The sequence below is a fragment of the Bidens hawaiensis genome, unplaced genomic scaffold (genome assembly GCF_021521415.1).
Source record: "Bidens hawaiensis isolate Kalapana, Puna unplaced genomic scaffold, B.hawaiensis_p1.1 tig00001236_1, whole genome shotgun sequence".
Classification (NCBI taxonomy): Eukaryota; Viridiplantae; Streptophyta; class Magnoliopsida; order Asterales; family Asteraceae; genus Bidens; species Bidens hawaiensis.
Genome location: NW_027491070.1, coordinates 2,330,023 through 2,355,985, shown reverse-complemented (window position 1 = coordinate 2,355,985; position 25,963 = coordinate 2,330,023). Strand labels below are relative to the sequence as shown.

Sequence of the window (25,963 nt, the reverse complement as noted above, 5' to 3'; positions counted from 1 at the left end):
CACGTCTTGTGGTGGTCCGATGGCTTTAGCAATGTAACCAAATGTGTTTGCTGGATACCCTGGCTAGCAACCATTCTATATTATAAGTTTAACGAAACAGCAATACCATCATGAAAGATAAAATTATTTATTTGTAAATTAAGTACTAGAAGGGTGCCCATGCGATGCAGCGGGTGTTTGAACATAGACTCTGGTAATCACGTAACAATTATGGTTCGGTTTGAAACCTTACAATCGTTTAAATCGGGCATCGGTTAGGTTAACGATTGGTTTTTTCTTTTACTTTCGGTTTCAATTTTCTATAGTTTAGTTACTATTTTCGATGACAAGTAAGTTACTAATAGTTTGGCTCGCATGTTTAACTTAAACCATCAAAACCGGCCTTGAACACTTATATGTAACATGTTGATTTTTTTAATTGAAAAAAAACTCCAACAATATCATACTAAAATTAAAGAGAATAAAATGCATGTTTTTATGGTGCAAAATTTTTTAAAAAATATTAACGTACGAAAAAGTTATGTCGATTTAAAGATCGTGGGGGAGAGTTGGTTTACAGTTAAAATAATTAGTAATAAATGGTTAATATTGAGGGGGCAAAATTGTAAGTATTCTTTCATTTAATAAAAGTTTCGGGTGAAAATTTGTAAATATATTAGATGAATTGAAAGTTCAAATGTGAATTTATGCTTGAAAGTTTATTTTGCCCTTTTTTATTATGCTTTATAATTGTACCATGTGTTGATTATGTTGTAAATTACTTAAAACTAAAACGTCTTAATTTGTCCATCTTTGCTATATTATATATAGTATAGATAGCTACAAGAGCAGAGAACAATTACAAGAAAATCAATCGGCTAACAGAACCACACAAAACAAACAAACAAAAGACGAAAAAACCAGGGGTAGATGCAATTTGACATACGACTATCACAGTTCACTCACTCAATCCGAGTGATTAACCAAAAGTAGGGACTCTGTGCATGAGGCCATGTTGAAAGCGAAACCACGAATCCCAACACCATTCATGCGTTCTAGGCCGGCTTCATAAACTCTAAGTTCATCACAAACTGCATGCATCGGTTGGCCATTCTTCCTAAATCCAACTATACTACGAGGCATATCCGCCTTAAGAGTGAGTACTTTTGTATAGGAGGCGGCACCACCGTTGTTTTTCAACATCAACCATATCTCACAAGCACCTCCTTACTAGTCAAGCACAGTAAGAGACTCCTTGAAATTAAATATGTCAAAGGCATCTACGGCTTACCAAAGTGTTTGGAAGATCTGCCACTGCTTGTCCAAATTCTTTGGTTGCCAAATCAAATGGAATAATCCGATTATGCTTTGTAACTGGATCATGGGCAACCCAATGAATAAACCCATCCAAATCTAAGGCATTAGCCGAAAAGCGCATTGATTGTAGATAGGGATTCATCGATACGCTTCTCCATGTCCATGTCCATGTCCATGTCCATGTGATGTTAATGTAAGCACCGCAGCCTCCCTAGCAGGTACAATTTTGACAATCTTAGGGTCAAAAGTTTTGGCGCAAACCCCAAACCCAAGAGTAAGTACTTGAGACGACGGCAAGGTTATGCCAGCAGATTTCCTAATTGCCGGATTCCAAACAACAATCAACCGCTGGCAGTTATTTAAGATACATACCAATCCGTGAGCGCAACCGAGCAATGTTGGAAGCCTAACAGTCGCAGGCGAAAACTTGTTATGCGGGAAACTATCATCGTCAACAATCGAGACATAACTGAACTCATAAGCTCATTCGTTGTACGGTACCAGCAGACGAGGAGGCTGAGTCCTGCTGTGATTGGCGATAAACTCAGGGCTATCGATTAATAATCAGAGAGATTATTTTTGTTAAAACCGTTTCTTATCATCTCTTATCTCATAAAAGTATAAAACAACCAAACCCTACTACTCTCTTCCTCACACGAACGAACAGAACAAACAATATTTCTCTCTCACTCTTCATATACTCTCCCCGTAAACCTAAACACAACACAATAGTAGCCAGGAGAGCTCTAGGTGTTCGCCGGAAATCGGTTTTCAAGGCGACGCAGCCAACAAAGAGGCGCAGGATAGCGTGAGATTGAAGTTGAAACTGAGAATCCGGTTTGATTCTTGATTTTATTAATTAGCATGGATTGTTCTTGTTCTTTTTGTATGTGTGTCTGTTTGATTAGGATGCTCTTGTTGTTGATTTTATTAATTAGCATGGTTATTTTATGTTTTTTTCAAAAATTAGAATTTTCTTGTTCTTGCTCTCTGCTTGAATCTAATAAATATATGTTTGTGTCTTTTTTAAGTGTTTTGATTCTTCTGGTTATAAAAATGTTTTTTTTTTCAAAATTTAGGGTTTTCTTATTCTTGTTCTCTGTTTGATTAGGATGTTCTTAGACTTGATTTTATTAATTAACATGGTTATTCTATGTTAATTCAAAAATTAGGGTTTTCTTGTTCTTGTTCTCTGCTTGATTCTGTAAATATTTTTTAATCGGATGATGATGAATTTGTTGAAGATGTTTGTTGGGTGTTCTGCCATGCATCAGATGGAAAGTTTGAAAGTAGAAGCTGTGGTTTTTGGTCAGGATGTTTGTGCAAAACTAGTCAAGTTGTTATGGTAAGTTATGATAAAAAAATTTTGAACCGTGTGTTTAAAATGATACAACATTCCAGGAGCCCGAAGATGGAGCTTCGCCTCCCAGCGCTGTTAACAATTCATAACATAATGGCGGGCGGAACCAAAAGGCATATAAGGAAAAGAAATTGTTTTTTAATAATAATAAATCATCATAATTCATGTTTGGTCACATTTTTTGCAGTTTGGTAACAACCAATGTCACATACAGAACGAACACTCACAATAAGTAATCGTGTATTATGGAATTGAACTATGTTCCCAAATTGAAGTCTTTTTTTACCTAAATAATTTCAATCGGTGTTTTTATCCATATTCTAATCAATTTGAAATTATTCACATGTTCTAGTTAATTGTTCTTCCACATTTCAATGGAGGTTTTTTATAAAATTGAATATTCCAAACAAAGTGAAAATAAATTGGTAGAAAAGACAAAATTATAAAAGGAATCCAGAAAATTGATGCGAGAAAAAGAGAACCAAAACGCATCTACTAAATGACAAAATGTGGCCGAAAAGGACAAGTAACAACCATTATCATGTGGACCCGACAAAATAGTACCACCGTCACGCCAACCTCTATTGAAATGTCGAACAACAATTAACTCAGGCAAACAACTTCAAATTGATTAGAATATGAAATTAAAACATCGATTGGAATTATTAAAAAATAAATAATAATAATAAATTAATAATAATGAATTAATAATAATTTCAATTTCTGAACTTACGAAATTAACAAATATAAAATCAATTGTAATCTTGATTAAGCCTTTATCGGCTTAATTAAATGTGTTGTTCAAAAATCATCAAAACATAACGTTGATTAATGTAAAACAAATGTTTCAACAAATTATAGGTGGCTCAATTCTTACAACTTTCAAGGCAAATGCCTGGTTCCATTTGTTGAAAAACACGAACATATATTGTTAATTTAACCACACAAGGCCCGATTTTTAGCACCTCGTTAAGCCCATTTTCACTATTAAACTTAAAATGGTATCATAAGCTCGATATATGTGTTTTAAACAAAAATTCACATAAAGAAAACCCTAAAAAACACTTCAAAATGGTATCATAAGCACGATATATGTATTTTAAACAATACCATGTTATTGTTCTCTGCATAAAGAAAACCCTAAATTTTGAAGAAAAAAAACATTTTTATAACCAGAAGAATCAAAACACTTAAAAAAGACACAAACATATATTTATCAGAATCAAGCAGAGAAAAAGAACAAGAAAACCCTAAATTTTGAAGGAAAAAAAACATTTTTATAACCAGAAGAATCAAAACACTTAAAAAAGACACAGACGTATATTTATCAGAATCAAGCAGAGAACAAGAACAAGAAAACCCTAATTTTTGAAAAAACATGAAACTTCGTTCTTTATGCAGTTTAGTTCAATTTCATCATTTCATGTTCTTGTTCTTTTTGCATAGAAAGATTTTCGTTTGATAGCAATTTAGGTGTTTCAAAAAAATGACGAATGTCATATTAGGACCAACCTATAACTTTACAACCTTATATTCTGAGGTCATTTAAAACATCAAGAAACTAATATTTTCTTTTACGTATTATTTTATGTCTGATAGATACCATCTGAAGAATGATAATATTTTTCAACTCCCAGAAACATGGATAGCAAACGTTTGCTGATTTTTAAGGTCGGCCTCATTTTTTGGTGCAAGTATAACTCGCTCAATAAAAAATTTATACTTTTGAAGTCTTCAATATATAAGGATATAAAATGTCAATTTATATATGATTAATGGTGTGCTAATGTCTAACATTTGTATTCCAAATATAAGAAGTTGTCTTATCCACCTGAAAACCAAAACATGTAGTTCAATGTTTATATTTGTGTAGATTTGTAAGATAGTGAACTTGTAAGGCCCTGTTCCCGGTAGCCCTACTTTCGTGTTGGATTTACTCATAAACACAGTTCTAAATATCAGAGTTAATTAAAACATTCGCGGAATATAAAAGCTTTCCTAAAACATTTCATAGCAAAACACATCTTGTCTTAAAGCAACATCTTGTCTTTCAAAATAAACAAAACATTAGACTTAAACGTCTTGAGTCTTCCGATGTCAGCCTCTTATTCGGTGCCACGTGTCTCCTCAAGCAAGCTGCCTCATCCTACTCACCTGCGTGCATACTAAAAGTCAGCTACGCTGAGTGAGTTCTAGTTAATCATGCATTATACAATACACATAAACTTATATCCTTTCAATCATACTTTCATACTTTCATACTTTCTTTTGTACTAACTTGCTTTCATATCTTATGTTATAAAGAGCATTACGCCCTACATTCCTCAAGTATTATTAGGGCTCGATACCCTCCTTCCTCGAGTATTATTAGGGCTCGATACCCTCCTTCCTCGAATATTAGTAGGGTTCGGTTCCCTAGTTCTCGAATATTAGTAGGGTTCGATTCCCTCTTTGTTACCATACAACCATACATCATACCTCGAGTATTATTAGGGCTCGGTACCCTTTTCGTAACCATACAACCATATAACCATCATTTCCTTCTTTTATTAACTTTATCACGTTCATACACATAAGCATACGTATCATACTTACCTTATACATAGCGTTACAACCTGACAGTACGTGCAATATCCGAAGATCGTTCACGTACCATCAAGCAATCATTCATACATTCACATTATTCACATAAGGCATACACTTATCTCTTAGGATAAGCGTATTAACAAACATATTGAGTATGCACACAGCCCAGAAAACATAACACATAATGGGGCTAGAAACCCACCTGAATCCTGTTACACTCTCCGTTAATCGTTGTTCCCTTCTTGAGCTGTGCACGGCTAACTGTATAATATTTACATGTATCAATTAACTACTACTACTACTCATGTTGTATTTCTATCTTTATATAACCCACAACGAACGGGGTCCGGGGGCAGCGCCCCTGGCAGCGGGGTCTAGGGGCTGCAGCCCCTAGCAGGGTCCAAGGGGCAGAGCCCCTGGCTGAGGTCGAGCTGCCAGGTCAGTTTGGAAAATTTTTATTTCCATTAACTGTCGTAACACATTTTCCATTATAATTTCGAATCATTAATTAATTTGCTAACTCAAAAGTTCAAGGGGTGAATTGTAATTAATTCATTCTTTTCTAAGTCCAGGGACTGTTCTGTCATTTTATTAAACTTTCTAGTTCGTTATTAAGTCTTTAACGAATTGACTTATCTTAGCGAACTGGTCATTTATAACGAACTGAACCCTCTAGCGAACTGGACCTCTGACGAATCCGTCCTTGTACGAACCAGTCCACATAGCGAATCAGTTCAAGTAACGAATTGGACCTTCTAATTCGTTATCTCCTTTAACGAATGGCTATAACGAAATAGGGGGGGTTAATTCGTTATCTTTTCCTTAACGAATCAGGACACGAACTAAGGCTAGTTCGTTATCTTTCCTCAGCGAATCTACTTAACGAATCACCCTTAATTCGCTAAATTCCCGTAAGCGAACTAGGTTTAGGTCAGGGAATGTCAGAACATTCCCTGACATACCCTTAACCTCGTATTACTTTTCCGGCGCCGTCATTGCCGAAAAGCCGCCAGAAAAACTCGAACTCACCGGAAAAACGATTTTTAACTCGTTTTTCACCGTTTTTCGCCTCGTTCGATCCAGATCTGAGCTAGGGTGATCCCTAAGCTCATCATAGGTTCGGTTTATACCCGATTCCACCCGGATCTCGTGATTTAAACGGTTTAACGGTGTCGGCTCGTTGTTTCGCAACTTTATCTAACGGGTTAAGCTCATACAATATTAAACTATCGTTACCTCGGATCGGTGCTCGGTGTCCTTCTTGATTTCGGCTAGAGATAAGGAAGAACTAGAGAGAAATCTTAAGTGTGTGTTTTGGGTGGTGTATGGAATATGTGTGAATGATGATTAAATGGATATTAAGGGTTTATATATTTATGGATCATGGCTTAAGCCCATGGTCTTTCCTTCTTTCTTTCCTAACCCAAGTCCATAACCCATATTCATTTACCCAGCACTGGCCCAACTCGTATTCTTTTTATCTAAACCGATAACGACCCACTATGAAATAACGAAATTTATTTTTATTATAATAACCGAAAGTAGGATGTTACAGAACTTAACATAAATGATAAGTTGATTAAATAGTCAATTAAAAAAAGTTGTAAATAGTTAGTTTTATGTAACACCATGTAATTTACCCTAGAATAAATTAGCTAAAAATACTAACTTATAAAGTATAGGGACCAAAATTGTATATTCTGAAAAATTGTAAGTTCTGAAAAATCCATCCATCGCGATATGAACTTATTTTGTTTCGTGTTGTAACGAGTTTCAAGTCAAAACGAGTTGGTTTAAAAATGTTTTTTTATGAAATTACTTTGCATCTCTGCCAGAGCTAGCCATAAGGGGTGGGAGGGTAGTCGACGGCCACAGGTCCGACATACCGCTAGACCCGAATTTAAACAAACATAAAATTATATGTATATTTATGAAAAAATTATAATAAGTTTTTCAACACAATTATATAATCACTAGTTTGGTCTAGTGGCAAAACGGTATAACATCTAACCAAGAGTTTGTGGCTTCTACTCTTATTTTAGACATTTTTAAATTTATATTTATACAAAAGTTTTTTACACAACTCAAATCATAACCAAGTAAGCAGTTTAAAATTAAATCGTTTAAACCCAACAAAATATTCCTTTTACTTAAGGCCCAAATTTTTTTTGCCTTTGGCCCGATTTTTTTTTTTTTGCTTTATCGGAGCCGACCCTGATCTCAGCTTTGCTTCTGGTTTTGGGCACCGATTAAGCATGTTTAAATGCCGGTTACACAAGCGGAGTTGCTTACACGTATATAATGTTGGTTACGTGTGAAGAGTTTGTTACGCGTGTTTAACATCATTTGCGCGCATTCCGGTGCTGGTTACGCATGTTTAATATCAGTTACACATAGTGGGGTGGGGAAAAAGCACGCCCGACACCACGTAACCCGCGTAACCCGAAACCCGTTAAGCGCATACCATCTTACTTACATGTACACTACAACTAATTGCATTATGGCTTCTTGTTATACTTGGTTGTTATGATGTGTTATTTCCATTATGATTTATGCTTTTCGTGCACGATTACTTGATTAATTATATGCACATACATGCACATGGTATTGTTCTAGTCCCATCAAATCAACACACACTTGAAGTTACATTATGACATTATGTTATCTAATACAATGTTTGGAGCATGTCCCCCATTCTTTATTAAACTTTAATTGTTAAATTTGTATTTGTAACATTTTTATTCATATATACTTGTTAGTTGTTACTTTGTTAGGTAAGTTTTGACACTTGTGTATAAATGCATATGGAATAGTAACTTTCAGTTATTTTAAAAGGTGACAAAACATATAAGACAATGGTATTTTCACCAACAACTTTTTAATATAATTGATTTTTTGACCTAGAATTTTGAAAGCATAATATTAAAGTTCTGATAAGGGCACACTACCTAATTTTATTGATATCAATGCATATGATGCATATTTAACAAACTTTTTTTGGTGACAAAATAATATTGTGGGTCCATTGATACTTTTGTGGAGACATGTGAGACATGAATTCAGGAAAGTAATTGCTTTAAGATCAAATATTTGACAGGATTATAATTATTTTTTTTATCTTTTTGTTTAGATTACACATTTTTATTTTATAAGATTGGATGCCCTTTTCTTACATAATTAAGGATTTTTATCATGAAATATCTTATACTGATTTTCAAAATTAGCATTAAAGATTACTATATTATGTAAGCAAATTAAAGATGTAAAATCAAGTTTAGTTTAGTTATTAATATGAATAAGTGAGAAAAATTTTAATTTCAAACATGTTTATCGTAAACAAGACCAATTCACTACTTTTAGTCTCTTAGATGTTCAAAATACCAATTATTCACGCTAGTAGTATTAATCATATTGATATATAGAACGATAATAGAGAAATCAAATTTGACGTCTCAATGTGCATCGATGTGAGATGTCCTACCAAATACGACTCCTTAACTACCGATGTCTTGTAAACGAAATATAAAGCTTTAATTAATTTACATGTTATCTTATATCCAAGTAAATTTTTATGCTACAAATCATATAACATATATAATCCATCACTATACATCGTGACTTGACATTTTAGTATTTTACACTCTTGACACACTGTGAAATGCAGTTTATAGTACAAAGGTAACTAACTATAGTTTACTTTATCAAAAAATAAAACATTAATTTGTAAATTGTAATTACCCAATTTGAATATATATAAATATCTGATTTCTCTCTCATCAGTTGGGGGTGCAAACGAGCCAAGACATGCCCGAGTTCAACTAAGCTCGAGATCGACTTGAATTTACACGGAGCTCGAGCTTGGCCAGGCATGACTCGTTTAATTACTATTTATTAATTATTATTTATATATATTTGTAACTATTTATATGTTTTTTTCAATTATATTTTTTTGTATAAAATAATATATATATTATTTAGTTTATTAGTTATTTTTTCATAATATTATATATATTAATAAATACTTATTAAACACCAATATCAAGTCTTTACCTTACACTAAAATATTTAAATTGTGTTATGGATGATCAAGTTGATAAGATGACAATGTATCTACCCTTAAACCTTAAATTCCAACAAACCCCTTGTGACAGTTAGTGTTCATTTCCCATGATTTGTTTTTATTAGATTCAACCCTTCCAGAAAAGGGAAGTTGCATGCACCCTACTAGTACTTTTATATATCTTGGAATATAAAAATAAAAGACTTTAATCAACTCGTGATTAAAAAATTAATAAACTAGTTTATGATTGTCACCTTTTAAGCTGTTCTTTTCTCAATATGAACGCTAATTCTTCCGTACTCGTTGACAGTCCAAACTTTGCTGGTTTAGACACCCGATTAATCGATTATTTATTTATTATTCTTTTAAGTTGGATCATGGATGAAAAATAATATAGAACATTATTCATTGCATGTGCATGCATGTTAAAAAATAAAAACTCAATAAAAGTAAACAAATATATAAGGTTATGCGTAGTGGAGGGGCTACAAAATGGGGTGTTTTGCGTCATGTGACGTCCAGTTAGCAAATTATGAGTTTTTATTTTTGGGGTGTAATGGTGTTGTATATATATATATATATCACACACACACACACCTATATATATAATAATATTAAACATAAACACATTGCAGGCGACAAATATTTGTAGCCCCCCACATTTCGCCCCCAAAATCGCCCAGGGGTGCGGTGTTCGCGTCCCAATTCGCCCCATTCCGTCCAAACTATTTGCCCATTACGTATAGTCTAAGAAGTTTCCCTATATTCGGGTTTATTATTAGAGCAATCATAAATGCTATATTTGTATAAAATCACAGTCATTCAAGTGGGCAAACCAAAAGTTGTGTCTACTTTCGCTTGTGTAGCATACTTTTTCTCATTATTAGATACATACGTATTTGTTTTACTTCCAGTCTTCCATTCCCGTGGTAGGTTTTTTCTCGATATTGGATACATGCGTATCGATTATACATGTCTTCTTAGTTCTATATATGATATAAAAAATATTAAAGATTGATTGTATTTTTAACAACTAATTTAAGAACCTATTTATAAAATTTTATAATTGAAATAAATTAATTAAGATCTTTGGAGGTATATATGCTCAATCAAATCTCAAACCAAGCAAAAGTAAACATAAAAACAAATCACCCCAAATCTCATTAATGTTTGTTTAGGTTTTGAGAAGATTTTGAAACCATGTGTAGTTGTTTAAAATTCTAGATTAGTATTAGTATTAGTATTATACAATAATATTGTTTTGACAAATAACGTGCATTTTATAGAAACGTAAGGGTGGATATGTATAGTCACGGACATAAAATTTTCATGTAACAACAAATATTCATGAACTATTCACCACACAGGGTTCAAAGAACTTGTGAACTATTCACGTGAATGTCGTGAGTAATTATTTTCACATGCCAACCATTCATATAACTATATATAGTCTATATGTGACACAAATACATTATTTGAACGTATTATTTAACATAATTTAAAGATTCAAACCTTCGATAGTCGACTTACCTTTGAAATTTAAAGAGATCAATTTAGCACTCAATAACCCTTTGAGATTTACCACAACAACCGTACCCAGCGAATCTCACATATTGCGAATCTATTGATAGGGTTCAGGGGGATGAAATGCATCTCAACTTTTCCTCTAACTATAGGGATAGAGAGATTCTTTTCAGAGAGACCATTGGCTCCACGGTAACCGACCGTTTGGGGTAGTACTTGTAAAAAATTATATTTGATGACTTTCATTTATAACTTTTAACACTTTAAATCCACCCTTAAGTACTTTTCAACTTATATGTGGTTTTTGATGGAACCTTCCTATATTATATTATTAATAATTAATTATAATAATAATAATAATAGCAATATAAAAAAAAGATGCCATACTATGTGTGGGTTATAATTGATAGCAAGCACAAGGTCAAGTTGGAATAAAAGAGAGACGGAATGGGAAGTTATGATTTTTTTACAAGTGGTGTTCTTCAACTTGGTTCATGTTTCTGTTTTTTAATCATTTGTAAGTTATAAATAAAAATGAATGATTCATCATTCATGCATTTATTAAGGAGTGGGTGTGAACATGTGAATCCTACTGTATTATTAAAATAAATTAGTTTGCCTCCACATATCTCTTTTTTATTGGTCAATTCCTATCCTTTCCAAAAATAACATGCACTTCTTGTAATTTCTTTGTAATAAAATAATTCAAAAAAAATAAAAATATGAATTCCATCGACCATTATTAACATCCGTATCTTTAATCCTTTTCTTTCACAATATGTAACCCTATGGTATATTCTTTGATACATGCCACTAATGTAATTTAATGCCTCTTTTCATTGTTCATTTTTCGACTTTAGGGGAAAGTTGGTCACTATGCAGGCCGCAAATTTAGTCCAGCTGTTTGTAAAATCATATCAGTGTGCAAATTGGTTGGGCTCAGTTTGTAAAAATGGTTGGCTGGTCAAAAAGACAATATGGTACTTTCTTTGATACATGCCACCAATGTAATTTAATGAATCTCTTAACAGGTCTTAATTCCGACTACTTTAAAACCACTGCAGATGCCTAATTGATACCGGTTCCTATCCTTGAAAGTTTCTAGGATGGCTTCTTTTCGTGTTAACTTGCAACCATTGTGAATTATATTCTGATGTTGTGCAAGAGCAGAGACGGGGTAAAGTTAGTGTTATTAAATACGGATGGTAAAGTTACAAATAAGACATGTAGAGATTTATAGTTTTTGTATACTTTGTAAATTGTAATTGTAACAGTAAGTTAATTTGTCAATGTTATATGTGATTGTTTGCTATTATCATTTTTCTTTATAAATTTGTGATTGATATCGTTTACGATTGGATAATGCTTAAAGAATGTGCTTACTTTAATTAGTTACATTTGAGTATCCTTAGTGTGAATATGCCAATGCTACTCAGGTATACAAGCAAGTAGGATGAGCAAAATCGGTACCGGTTTGGTACCGTCGGTACCAAATAAGTACCAGAGTTTTAAGTTTTGGTACCGGTACGGGACGGGACCAGTATTTCCCGAATTTTTACCTTCAATCCCGGTACCGTCCGGTCCCGTACCGGTACCGAACCGAATACTTCGATACCAGTACCAAGAATTCGCAATTATTGGGACCGGGACCGGTCGGTATCGGTACGGTACCGATCTCATTCCTACAAGAAAGTAACATATGCAGGTAATTCATTTGCTTATGTTGTTATTTATGTTATCAGTTTGTTTATCAAATTCCAAATTTATCACAATTTTTTCCAATTTTTTAAGGGTTTCTTTATAGTTTATCGGTATAAATGTTTTATTTCTAAATAAATCACACTAAATTTTGACAATTTATGAATTTGTAACTTTTAAAGTTTTAAATTATGTTTCTAAACAATATACTATGAATATTCTTTATTAGTAACTTATGTTTTTAAGTGCTTTATTTACATACGAATATAAATTGCAATTATATCAAATACTTCTCATAATAAACATATAAAATAAACTTTTGTCATTTTAAAAATGTCTTTAGTTGACGATTTCATATTTCCACCCGTGTTATACATGGGTCAATAACCTAGTACATAATATTGGATCCAAATACATTCTATAGACAATAGTACACACTCTTATGATATTTACCGTTTATAGATAAACATATCAAATCTTTTGGATTAAAATGGTATATATTAAAAATAGAATTAAATAATTTAGAATTTATTTCTCATAATAACTTAGTGTTATATATAGAACTAGATAATTTAGAATTTATTTCTCACAACAATTTAGTGTCAAGTATCACGCTTTTTAGAACACTGTATAAAATTTTACATATACATAAAGTAAATTTGCGCGATTTATTTTCGTATTGTTTTATATTTAGTTTCTAGAAAGAAATGAAAATAACATACTGAATCTGAAGATTTAATCGTGAAATCCTAGCAACTCCTCGAGAGCGCATGAAACGCATGTCAGGCACGAGTTTCTCTGACATGAGAACAGTTTTATAAAAAGCTCGTCGAGCCACACTTAAAACGCCTGACAAGGAATAACATATTTAATCATTAATAATATCATATATTCCTCTAGCAGACAAAGTGATATATTCATCGTATTTGGAAACCAAGGGAACGTCATTAACAAGTCATCGACGAGCTACTAGATAAACCCTATAAAAATCACTTGTCCAGTTGTCCCTATATGTGCTTAAAAGACGTCGACGAAAGGTCTTGAAGCAACCATACAAAGTAACAAAACGCAAGACTCACATGTTACAAGAAAAAAGACACGTTTAAACATTTTCAATCCATCTCAACTCTAACGTAATATTCATTCTAACGTTTATTTTTTCATCATCGTTAACATTCTTCGTTCGTTTACATTAGATTAAACCTACTGTAGTCTACTATAGTATGTATACAAAACTTGCACCTTTATGTATTATGTATTATTATTATCATTAAATGACCTTAATTAGATGTTGAACATGAACATATTTCAGGTCAACAACGCGTACCAAAATAAAAGGACATTAGTTTTGAACTTTTGATATAATAATAAAAAAATAATTTATATTATAAAGATTCAATGAATGTATGCATCAGTATGACTGTTTAGGGGGAGGTGGTTATAATGTATCTAACACATCACCATGATTTACATACATCCCCTTTTGCATATATAAACTCATAAACTCAACAAACACCAATATCATCACATTCAAATTTCAAACTCATACCAACAACCACTCTTTCTTTTTGCCTTGCTACTTGTTTGTTGAGGGTTTATTATTATTTGTGAATGCACCCAAATCTTGAACAATATTTTGTGTGTTTTTTGGTTGAAGATTTGACCTTTTCTGTGGGTTCTTGCTAGCTGTTACAAAGATGCCTGCTTTGGTTAATTACAGAGGTGAGTAAATGAGTTTGCTTTGTATTTATTAAAAATCTTTGCTTTTGTTTGAGTTCTTGATGGGTTTGTTAATTTAGGTGGTTTTGATTTGTGGGTTTTTTTTTAATGTGATAGCATATTTGGTTTGATCACTAGGGTTTCTTGATTGCCATGGTACTTATAGTTTGTTGATGATAAAAAGCTTGAAAATTTGGGGATTATGAATAGAATTTGCAAGAAAAACATCATACTTAGGGTTTAGATATGATTTTAGAGCCTTAAATTAGAGTTATTTTATAAAAAGTTTAATTTTTTTAGAAAACCAGTTTACAAGTATTATTATTTAGGCATATTTGGTTTGATCACTAGGGTTTCTTGATTTCCATGGTACCTTTAAAGATTTTAAATTTTGTGGTTTTTGAATAGGAACTAATGTAATATGCTAAAGTTTTGTATGTTTAATTGGATCTTAAAAAGAAATATCACATAAAAGAGTTATTTTTATTGAAAGATTAATATTGTAGGAAAACATATATATATGTATACAATTCTATATCTAATAGGAATCAAGCAAAAGCTGTGTTTAATATTTTTATTTATACAATTTACAGGAGATGATGATTATCACACAGGTGGATCACTATGCTCAAAAGATTCGACCCGTTTTCTATCCATTTACGGGTCACCTTGCAAGCGTCAAAGAATCAGTGATTCATACTCTCTTTTTCTTGAAGAAGAAAAGAAACCATCAATTGAAGTCCTTCCAGATGAGCTTCTTTATGAAATCTTAAGGCGTGTGCCCGGTGGTCAAGCGCGAAGTGCATCCGCGTGTGTCTCAAACCGTTGGCTCACGATCCTGAGTAATGTTAGGACCTCAGAGATGGTTCATGAACCGTCTAATGACGTTGAGATGGTTCAAGAAAACGATGGGTTCCTTACTAGATGTTTGGAAGGAAATAAAGCAACTGATCGCAGACTTCAATCGGTTGCTGTTGGTACATCTGCCCGTGGTGGTTTGGGCAAGCTTTCGGTCAGGGGAAGTAACAAGGTTACCAAGATTGGGTTCACAGCGATCGCACATGGCTGCCCGTCACTAAAGGTTCTATCTTTATGGAATGTTCCTTCAATCGGAGACGAATCTTTAATCGAGATCTCGAAAGAATGCCATTTGTTGGAAAAACTTGATCTTTCCCATTGCCCTTCAATTTCCAACAAGGGTGTTTCCGCAATCGCTCAAAACTGCCCGAATTTGTCTTCTTTAACAATCGACTCGTGTAAAAACATTGGAAACGAGAGTCTTCAAGCCGTTGCCCGATGCTGCCCGAATCTTGAATCGATTACCATCAAAGACTGCCCGAATGTTGGTGACCAAGGAGTTGCTACACTCTTGTCGTCACTTTCTTCGGTTTTAAAGAAAGTAAAGTTTCAATCTTTAAACATAACCGACTTCTCACTGGCAGTGATCGGGCACTACGGGAAGTCAATTACCAATCTTGCCCTTATCGGTCTTCAAACTGCTAGTCAAAAAGGGTTTTGGGCAATGGGTAGTGCAAAAGGTCTTCAATCATTAACATCCTTAACCGTAGTTTCGTGTTACGGGATCACGGATCTTAGCCTTGAAGCAATCGGTAAAGGGTGCGGTTTCTTGAAACAAATCTTGATCAAAAAGTGTTGCTTTGTGTCCGATAAAGGATTGGTTTCGTTTACCGAAGCTGCTGAATCTTTAGAATGTTTACACTTGGAAGAATGCAATCGGGTCAGTCAACAAGGGTTCTTGGGATCTTTAAAGTCAAAGTTGAAGTCTTTGACAATAGTCAAATGTATGGGAGTCAAAGATTACCCACAAGAAACACCCGAGTTTACTCAATGTGGATCGCTTCGATCTTTAACTATTAGAGACTGTATCGGATTTGGAAACGCAAATTTGGCAGCTTTTGGAAAGTTTTGCTCCGAGCTACAAAATCTTGAACTAAGCAGGCTTTGTGGGATAACCGATTCGGGTCTATTCTCGATTCTTGAAAACTGCCAGGCTGGATTAGTCAAAGTCAACCTAAGCAATTGCTTGAACTTAACCGACAAAGTGGTGGTAGATCTTGCAAAGAATCATGGTGGAAGCCTAAAAGTATTGAATCTCGAAGGCTGCAGGAGGATCACCGATGAAAGTTTGGTTTCAGTTGCAGACTACTGCTTGCTGCTCACAGATCTTGATGTTTCAAAATGCTGCATATCGGATAACGGGTTACATTGTTTGTCTGAAGGTGTTCAGATGGGCTTACAGGTTCTTTCAGTCTCGGGTTGTTCCAAGATTTCCAGCAAAAGCGCGCCTTTTTTCAAGCAAATCGGGCAAACTCTAGTTGGATTAAACGTCCAACAATGTAATCTTATCAACAGTAGTTTAGTAGATTCACTTATTGAGAATCTTTGGAGGTGTGATATCCTTTATTAAACTACAACAACTATTACTACTACTGCACCCCCCCCCCCTCGCAGCGCGGTCAATCAAGAATAAATATGGAAGTATCGGGTTCGTGTGACGGGGTTGTTTTGTTTTGGATCTTTAGCCAGTCAGTTGGTTTTCTAGTCACAAAAGGTTGTTTCTTGACCGTTTTGCGACTCTTTTACCCTTGTTTTTCTTCAAGAAAACAAGACGGTTTCAACTGAGGCTATGGTGATTGGTGAGATGTGCCCTGTCAAGAGTGTATGTTACTTTTCTTTAGAGTCTAGCTTAGTTTAGTGGTTAGGGGTCGGTTGGGGGGGGGGGGGGGGTTGGACGGGGTCTTATGGTTCGAGTCGGTTGTAAGAGTCTAGTTTTGTTGTGCAGTTTGAGGGTGAATGAGGGTGCACCTGGTTTTTGGGCTATGGTAAATGGCAACAGATATGTTTGTCTGGTGTCATTTAACAACACTTTGTGGTTTTTTTTATGAACCATGGTCCATGTTTTTTGATGGGATTTTAGAGTCCTGTTTTCCCAGGTTGATCTTCTTGCTACCTTAAATTGTACCTTTTTTAGTGATATTATAATGAAGATATATGTTTAATGTACTCCTTTAACATTTTGTGTTTTTACTAGTTGTAATGCATAATATTATATGTTCTTATGGCACAATCTATCAAATCATACCTTTGGACAAATGTGATTATTTTTCGTAAAAGATAATATCATAATGTTATATGCTTGCCCATATGGCTATTTATTTATTATTTATTTACATAAAAATAATGAAGGTTCAATGGACATGGACTCAATTGGTGGGGACCTATATTTACCTAATCATATCAACAGGCCAATTAATAATGGTATTAAAATGCCATAAAGATTTTGACATTGTATCTGGTCTGAGCATGGTTTGTTGTCATATTCCTATATCACATATTTGCACCTACTTTAGAATGTTACTGTTATAGATATTTCTAAAAGTATTATGCCTAGAAGGTGTTTAATTGCTTGACCAATTGGTTTGGTGTTTAGGAAATCCGAAAATAAAAACATAAATTTGAATTGAAACCGATACCAGAATAATTTCGATCGAAATTCTTATTCGGATAGAGATTCAAAAAATTCGAATAGTTCGGATTATTTAGATATTTGAAAATTATATAGTTTATTTCGGTCCATTGGGATTATTTCGGATGATCATAATCCGATCCAGATCCATCCGAAATCAATTCAGATCAGACAGGAGCACCCCTAATTCAGATAGGATTTCGGATAAGGTGTTAAAAATTTCAAATCCCAACAATCTGGACCGAATAAACCAAATAATATGTTATCCAATTTGATGAACACCACTATGTTTAGTGGTATGGTGTCTCCTTTATGAATGTAAAGTTGTGGGTTCAAATCCTTGCACCAACAATATAAATGTAGAATTTTGCAGTTAATAGAAAAAGAAGTTAAAAAAATTATACAATACAGTAAAAAAGTCAATCGTTTTAGAATTTATAAACTTTCTAATATTTTTCTAGACAATTTATTATTATTATTATTATTATTATTATTATTAAACCTTTTATATATTTAGACTGGGCCTGGTTAAAGAACATTACTCTAAAGGCCAACACATGGGCCGATCCGAATACTTAAGCTTAATTAAGAAAATCCAGCTTGGTTTATTTTAATGGACTGAGAAACATAGATTCAAACATACAATAAAACTAGGCCCAATATTGGATTGTAAAGTATTTAATAATAAATACATTATAAGCAATTAAGCATGAATATTAAATAGCTTGTAAGAGTCAAGATATGTACGATTATACTAACTATGTTAGTAATATAATAAATGATTTATTTTCAAGAGAAACACTTTACGACATGCCATGTTTTTGTATTTTTTAAAACGAAAGTTTGGAAACCTAAAAGCTACATAACATCATCTCGAAACGTTTTCTTCTATACGATAGATTTTTGGATCAACGGTAACCCTTTGGCTAACCAATCTTCTATACGAATTACGATAGATGAATCATGAATGAGCTGATTTTGATCCTCTACCCATACCCCACCCATTTGTAAAGATATGAAGATGCTTTGATGAGGCTCATAATTCACATGCCGTCTAAAACATATATGTCGTAATTCACATGCTATTTATAAAATATATATGCCGTTTAAAAAGAAAATAAAAAATCTAAACCATATAGTTTCCTCCACACAACCTGCAGATTTTTCCCTATGTCAATCACATTGATCTCAAAGTTTTGGAATCTTTTTAAATATTTTTAAATTTTGCCATCACAAATTAGTTTATATATCAGACTCAGATATTTAACATAGTATTTAAACAAAAATAAATGTGTCAGATTAGGGGCGTTCATTGTTCGAATCAAAATGACAACCATTTCGAATTCAAATTTTGTGTCGTTAAGAATATAAATATAAAATTTGATCTTATCAATATACAGAAATTTAAAAACATGGGATTCTAAACTCGTTACACTAATACGTCTCTAAGTTGTGTTGTTCAACACATTAATGATCTAGGTCATATTAATAACGCCATGTCTAACATTAATGGTACGCCTAAATCCCAAGCCACTATAGGTAAGGGTGAAAACAAACCAAGCTGTTTGAGAGCTACTTAAGATTGGATCGAAAAAAACTTGAAATGAACCGAGTCATTTTGAGCCCAAGTTACAAACATAGCTTGTTTAATTATCAAGCCCAGGCCTGACCCTTGTATGGGAAGCTCACTTAGGCCCTTGGAATTTCAACAAGCGTTATGTATTTTTAAATTTTTACATATTTTGGACTTCTATGTAAAAGTTTCCCTCCTACACAACCGAGCTCGAGCCGTGGTTTGGCCCGTTTAAGGTACTACACAAGCTTGAACCGAGCTTATGCTCGTTTAATGTTTTTTTCTCAAAATATGTAGAATAATTAAAAACGTATACAACTTATATATTAAATAATAAATTAGTCGAACTTGAAGAAAAAAGCTCACGAGCCGCCGAGTTTTGGCTCGTTTAAGGTACAACACGAGCTTCATCCGAACTTAGACTTGTTTCAGGTTTTCTCAAAATATATAAAAACAACTAAAAATGTATACAAAACTAATTAACAAATAATAAATTAGTCAAACCCAAACCTAAAAAAAATAGACTCATGATCCAAACTCGAACTTAAATTTAAAGAAAAAAAAAAACAAAACTAGCCGAGCTTCAACCTTATCGACCTCAGGCTATTATTTAATATAATAATAGTATAATAATACACAAAAGATACCATCATATAATTATTAGTTAAATTTAAAATACAGATATGATCACAACAACCAGACCAACGGTCAAGATTAATCACTCCCGCCTTTTATTATTATTATCCTTATTTTATAGACAGAATTACAAATTTTGTCCTTTAAAATAAGACGAATTACGGTTCGTGTCCTTTTCTAAGTTTCCTTGCAGGCGGTATACTTTAAACTTTTTTTTCCTACAAGTTTTGTCCTTTACGCTAACTGGGTTAGAAAAAGTCAGTTAAATGCCCTCACGTGAGACGCATGTGAGGGCATTTTTGTCTTTTCGTCTACCCTGCAAATTTATAACTCCTTCCCCTCATTTATCTATTCTTTCTCTCTCTACGCCACCACCATCACCACACCACCACCATCACCACACCATCACCATACCACAACCACTCCGACCACCATACCATGACCCACTCCGGCCACCATACCCTGACCCATTTCTAAACCTTAACAACAGAAACAAAACTAAATCAAATACCCCCTACTTATATGCTAATTCTTGAAATTAACTTAGGGCTTTGATAATTTAGATGGTTATGAAGAATACCCAGAAACAATCTGAGACAACGTGCTGGTAGGTCATGGTATGGTGGCCGGAGTGGGTCATGGTATGGTGGTCGGAGTGGTTGTGGTATGGTGATGGTGTGGTGATGGTGGTGGTGTGGTGATGGTGGTGGCATAGAGAGAGAAAGAAGAGAGAAATGAGGGGAAGGAGTTATAAATTTGCAGGGTAGATGAAAAGACAAAAATGCCCCCTCACATGCGTCTAACGTGAGGGCATTTAACTGACTTTTTCTAACACAGTTAGCGTAAAGGACAAAACTTGTAGGAAAAAAAAGTTTAAAGTACACCGCCTGCAAGGAAACTTAGAAAAAGACACGAACCGTAATTCGTTCGTCTTATTTTAAAGGACAAAATTTGTAATTCTGTCTATTATATATATATAAATCTCAAACCCCCATTTCTTTTACTTCAAACCCCCAATCTTAGAACCCACAATTAGGGTTTTGATCATGCTACTTCGTAGTTCATCGAATCCCGCACTCAATTCGTGGCTCTGCCACGAAATCCACACCGAATCATCACCGTTCGACCCGTTACTCGCCCGCCGTACCCCCAAATCACACACAATTTCGATGAGTTCGATAACCGATCCACCGAGGAAGCTCATCCGAGCTTCATCGGAGGCTGATTTGATCGGTAATGTTAATTCGATTGTTAAAGGTAACAAAACCACCAATTCGTTACTCGCTTCGATTGCGGTTGAAGAGGATGTTGAAGGAGAGGAGAGTGATTGTGATTGTGAGGGTTTGTTGTTTTCGAGTTCGGGAATCGGAGTTACGGTGGATGGTACTGGTGGAGGCGGTGGAGGGAAGATCTCCGGTGGTGATGGGAATGGGAACGGGAATTGGAATGGTTATGAGAATGATAGTACGGATTTGTATTATCGGAGTATGATTGAAGCGAACCCTGGGAATGCAATGGTTCCTGGTAATTATGCCAAGTACTTGAAAGAGGTACATAGTGTTTGTTAGAATAATAGCACGGTTTTGTTAACGAGCCGCCACGGTTGGTTTGAAAACGGGCCGGATCAATCGGCCTGCAAACGAGCGGATCAGTCGGTCTGTAAACGGGCTGACTCAGTCGGTCTGCAAACGAGCCAGCTCGTTTGGTCTGCAAACGGGCCGGCATGGTCGGTCTGCAAACGGGCCGGCTTGGTTTTGTTAATGAGCTGTCTCGGTCGGTCTGCAAACGAGGCGGCTCAGTCGGTCCGAGTATATCATTTTTATGTATAGTAATATTTTCCAACAAATAAAAGTTTGCAACTTGCTCTTCTGGCTCGAGCTGCTCATCAGCTCAGCTCGGCTTGACTCAGCTCGTTTACAGCCGTAATATCTATTTGAATAAAAACATCAAGATTCACGGATTGGTTTAATGATTTCAACATTGATATTGTTGTTTTGGATAGGTTAAAGGTGATTTCGTTAAGGCTGAAGAGTACTGCAGCCGAGCGATACTAGCAAACCCTCACGATGGAAACGTGTTGTCAATGTATGCTGATTTGATTTGGGAGACACAAAAGGACGCCCCTCGTGCACAAAACTATTTTAATCAAGCTGTTCAGGCTTCGCCAGATGACTGGTATAATTAACTTTTAAAAAAAATTAGCGTTAAAGTTAAATGATATTTAAATTTGTTTGTGTGATGATGATGCTATGTTATGGCGTCTTATGCTCGGTTTCTCTGGGATGCGGATGATGAAGATGAGGAAGAAGATGAAGTTGATATGAATGTATTAACACCAAGTTTCTTAAACGAAACCGCACAATTACCTCCGATTGCTGCAGCTTCTTAAAGATGATGAATACTCTTTTGTATATTGACACAGATATTATTATACAGTAACTTGCTAACCTACTTTTGTTTGTTTTTGTTTGCTTTTTTTTGCTCTTTTAACAAGCCATGTGATGTTGTGACTTGTTACATAAAGTGTTTAATAGATATATTTCTATTGATGTATGATTTTGTAATTATCATGTTACAAATAGTAATAAAATGTGAATGATGCAGCTTGAATTGCAAGTAACACTCACTATGTTATTTATTAGGCTTTTAAATAGGACCATTGCCTTTTTGTATTGAAGTACAGCTGCTCAAATGTATTATTCATATCAATAACTTAATATGTATTATTCATCTGTTGTTTTGTTGTTGTTTTGCATACTGAAAGAAATATCTAGTTAGCTTGATGTGAGACATTGCACACTCGCACGTAGCGTGTAACGGTATAGTGCTCTGACCCCACAAGTTCTTGAAAATATCTCATGTATTTTGACTTAACTTCATTGCCATTTATCATTATGCACTATTATGTTAATTGGTAGTAACATATAATGTTATAAAATTAAATGATATTCTTGTATAATATAAGAATAACACAAAGGATAAACTACATTAGAATCATTAACTAACATCTTCAAATGATCCAAAACCAACCAAGAACCGACCCCGAAACCAACCCTAATCCCAAACACAAAGCCATGACAACCGCAGCCATTTCTGCTTCCGAAGGTGGAACCGATTTAGGCGCCAAAATCATAATAACACTCGTCAGATAACCATTCGTAAACCCCAATACAACAGTCAAAAACACCACAAACACCTCATTTCTAAGCCATATAGGTCCATGCAAACAGGCGGTAAATAGCGGATATAACAACAACCTACCCAAACAAGCCCATGTAGCCTTAGCAATACTCTTTAAAACATAAATAGCAGTAAAAGATTTCCCTCCAAAATCCGCGATATTATATGTGGTAATTAACATTATCGGGTACCAGTCTTTTAACACATTTGATTTTATATTTTCCGCTAAAAAGCCTGGAAATATCGATAAGGTTACGGTATATATTACGAATATTCCTAAAGCAGGCCATTGAATCATTCTTGCTACATCCCAAAATTTTTCCCTTGATGTCAAACTATTATTTTTTTGTGACTTATAATGTTGTTCCATAACTGGTAACTTGTATAACAAGGTACAACAAACCATGCAGAGCAGCAAGATAACCGTGCTGACTAGGAAGTATAAGTGTGCGCTTTTCTTGAGCCCTTGTGGATCATGCGGGAGTGAGGCTTTCGTTATAATCCGCAAGAATGAGACCAAGATTCCTGAAAAGTTTGTGGTTTTAATTATTAGCTATTTCTACTTGTTTGCATAAAAATGGGCCGATCTGTTTTATTTGCAACGGGCCAACGGATAAAGTTTTAGACTTTGTTAAAATTAAAACGGGCCAAATGTGTTAAGATCTACCCATTTTCCTAAAATGGGTCGATTTTGTTTTATTTGCAACGGGTAAAGTTTCGAACTTTGCTGAAATGAAAACGGGTCAAATATGTTAATTTCTACCAGTTTGCCTAAAAATGGGTCGATTTGATATATTTGCAACGGGTCAACATGAGTAAAGTTTCTCATTTGTTAAAATGAAAACGGGTCAAATACGTTATTTTCTACCTGTTTGTCTATTAATGGGTCACTTTATTTTTTGTGTTGTGGTTTATTGTTTTATCTGCAACGGGTCAACTGGTAAAGTTTCAAACATCACTAAAATGAAACGGGTCAATTATGTTAATTACTAAACGTTTGCCTAAAAATGGGCCGGTTTGTTTTATGTGCAACGGGTCAACGAGTAAAGTTTCAAACTTTGCTGAAATGAAAACGGGTCAAACATGTTAAATTTCTACCCGTTTGCCTAAAAATGGTTCCGTTTGATTTTTGTGTTGTGTCTTAATGTTTTATCTGCCACGGGCCAACGGTTAAAGTTTCAAGCTTTGCTATCAAGAAAACATGTCAGATATGTTAATTTCTCTAATGAATACAGTTTTCCTAATTTTTTTTATCATTCATAAATATGAACAAAAAATGTTCTCGGGTCAGGCTCAACCCGTATAAAACTATCCATTTTAACCCGACCCGTGCATACCTGATGAAGCAGTTCCAGCGAAAACAGCCTGCATGTATTCTTTTGGCAATTTTCCTGCGGACCCAACAAGGCTGCCGCCAATCAACCCATCAGCCAAACCACAAATCACGACCGATGCAACCACTACATAAAACGCTGACGTGGACTTCTCGTTCCAACTAACCCAATCAAGCGTTGGACTAACCATTAAAGACACAACAAACATTGTAAAACCAATGTTCATCCTCACTTGAAAGCTCACTAATCTGCTCAAACTACTCCACTTTATCATAAGAATTAATATTAATAGTGTCGAACTCATATACGCTACTGAAAACACTTTCTCCACGTGTTTATCCGGATAAACATCACCAAAATAATCAATGGCAGTGATTAAAGCATTCCATGGAAGTAAGTTTCCTGCACCAAGTAAGAAATGCATAACATAAGCTATTTTGAATGTGTCTTTTTGTATAATGTCACTCGACTCGCTCTTCAAACTCTCCATTTTCACATTAAAAGTTTTGTGCTTTAGATAGTGTGTTTATATAAGGCCGACGGGTTAAGATATTTTGGTGCGAATTTTTAAAAGTTTGATTCTTTTCAAATCTTTTGTTATGGATCACTGGATGACTGGAAACCTGCCTTTGATTCAAGATTGATGTGAATGTAAAATATCAAATATATCATTTTTTTTCATATGATGGTTGTCTTTTACTTTGTGAAGCATAATCCATCAATGTCTTAAAAGAACAATAAAAGCAAAGAAATTTATTTTTCTATGTGTGTATAATGTTACAATTATTTTATTTTTTTTCCTTTGGAGTACATATTTATTCTAATTGCTTGATTGACATAGACTAGGTTTTAAACCCAAATGTTGTTACTTTATAATACATGAAAACAAATATGTCCATGTGTGTGTGTGTGGGGGGTGGGGGGGGGTGGGGGGGGGTGTAAATGGATGGCAAGAAATGGTTTGTGGTTTTTTTTAGAGTATACTGCAGTTTTCGTCCCTGTGATTTGTTTAAATTTGCGGTTTTAGTCTAATAGTTAAAGTTTACGATTTTTGTCCATGTGGTTTCATTTTACTTGCAATTAAACCCGAATTCACTAACCCCGTTAAGTTTGGTCATTAAACTCATCAGCGCCCCTCACGTGAGGGGCAATTTTGTCCTTTTCCTCCCCAAATACTACTCAACCCCTCACGTTAGGGGACCTGTGAATTAGGACTGATGTTTATTTTGGGAGAAAAAGGACAAAACTGTCCCTCGCGTCACACTGATGGGTTTAACGACCAGACTTAACGGAGTTAGTGAATTCGGGTTTAATTGCAAGTAAAATGAAACCACATGGACGAAGATCGCAAATGTAAAACTATTGGACTAAAACCGCAGATTTGGACAAACCACAGGGATGAAAACCGCAGTTTACTCGTTTTTTTTTTTTTCTTTATGGTTTATAAAATGTTATGCTACTATTGTAACACATATGGCTTTCTTTGATGTTTTAATCCTTTTCAATCATG

The 25,963-nt window shown here is 34.4% G+C and overlaps 2 protein-coding genes across 3 annotated transcripts; one reads left to right on the top strand and one right to left on the bottom strand.

Moving 5' to 3' along the window:
• Positions 1–13,932: 13,932 nt before the first annotated feature.
• LOC143568994 (EIN3-binding F-box protein 2-like) lies at positions 13,933–17,203 on the top strand. Of its 2 annotated transcripts, none has more exons than XM_077055014.1 (2): positions 13,933–14,246; positions 14,840–17,203. In XM_077055014.1, exons 1-2 carry the CDS (start codon positions 14,222–14,224, stop codon positions 16,669–16,671), a joined length of 1,857 nt encoding a protein of 618 aa, XP_076911129.1. In that variant the 5' UTR covers positions 13,933–14,221; the 3' UTR covers positions 16,672–17,203. The 2 variants fall into 2 exon arrangements, with proteins under 2 accessions (XP_076911129.1, XP_076911123.1); XM_077055008.1 differs by having other exon boundaries at positions 13,936–14,246; positions 14,837–17,203.
• A 5,715-nt stretch (positions 17,204–22,918) lies between these two features.
• On the bottom strand, positions 22,919–25,219 carry LOC143567572 (equilibrative nucleotide transporter 8-like). Its single transcript, XM_077053966.1, has 2 exons — positions 24,457–25,219; positions 22,919–23,644 (listed from the first exon to the last, which is right to left on the bottom strand). The coding sequence occupies exons 1-2, from the start codon at positions 24,941–24,943 to the stop codon at positions 22,950–22,952; spliced, it is 1,182 nt and encodes a 393-aa protein (XP_076910081.1). The 5' UTR covers positions 24,944–25,219; the 3' UTR covers positions 22,919–22,949.
• Between the last annotated feature and the right edge of the window lie 744 nt (positions 25,220–25,963).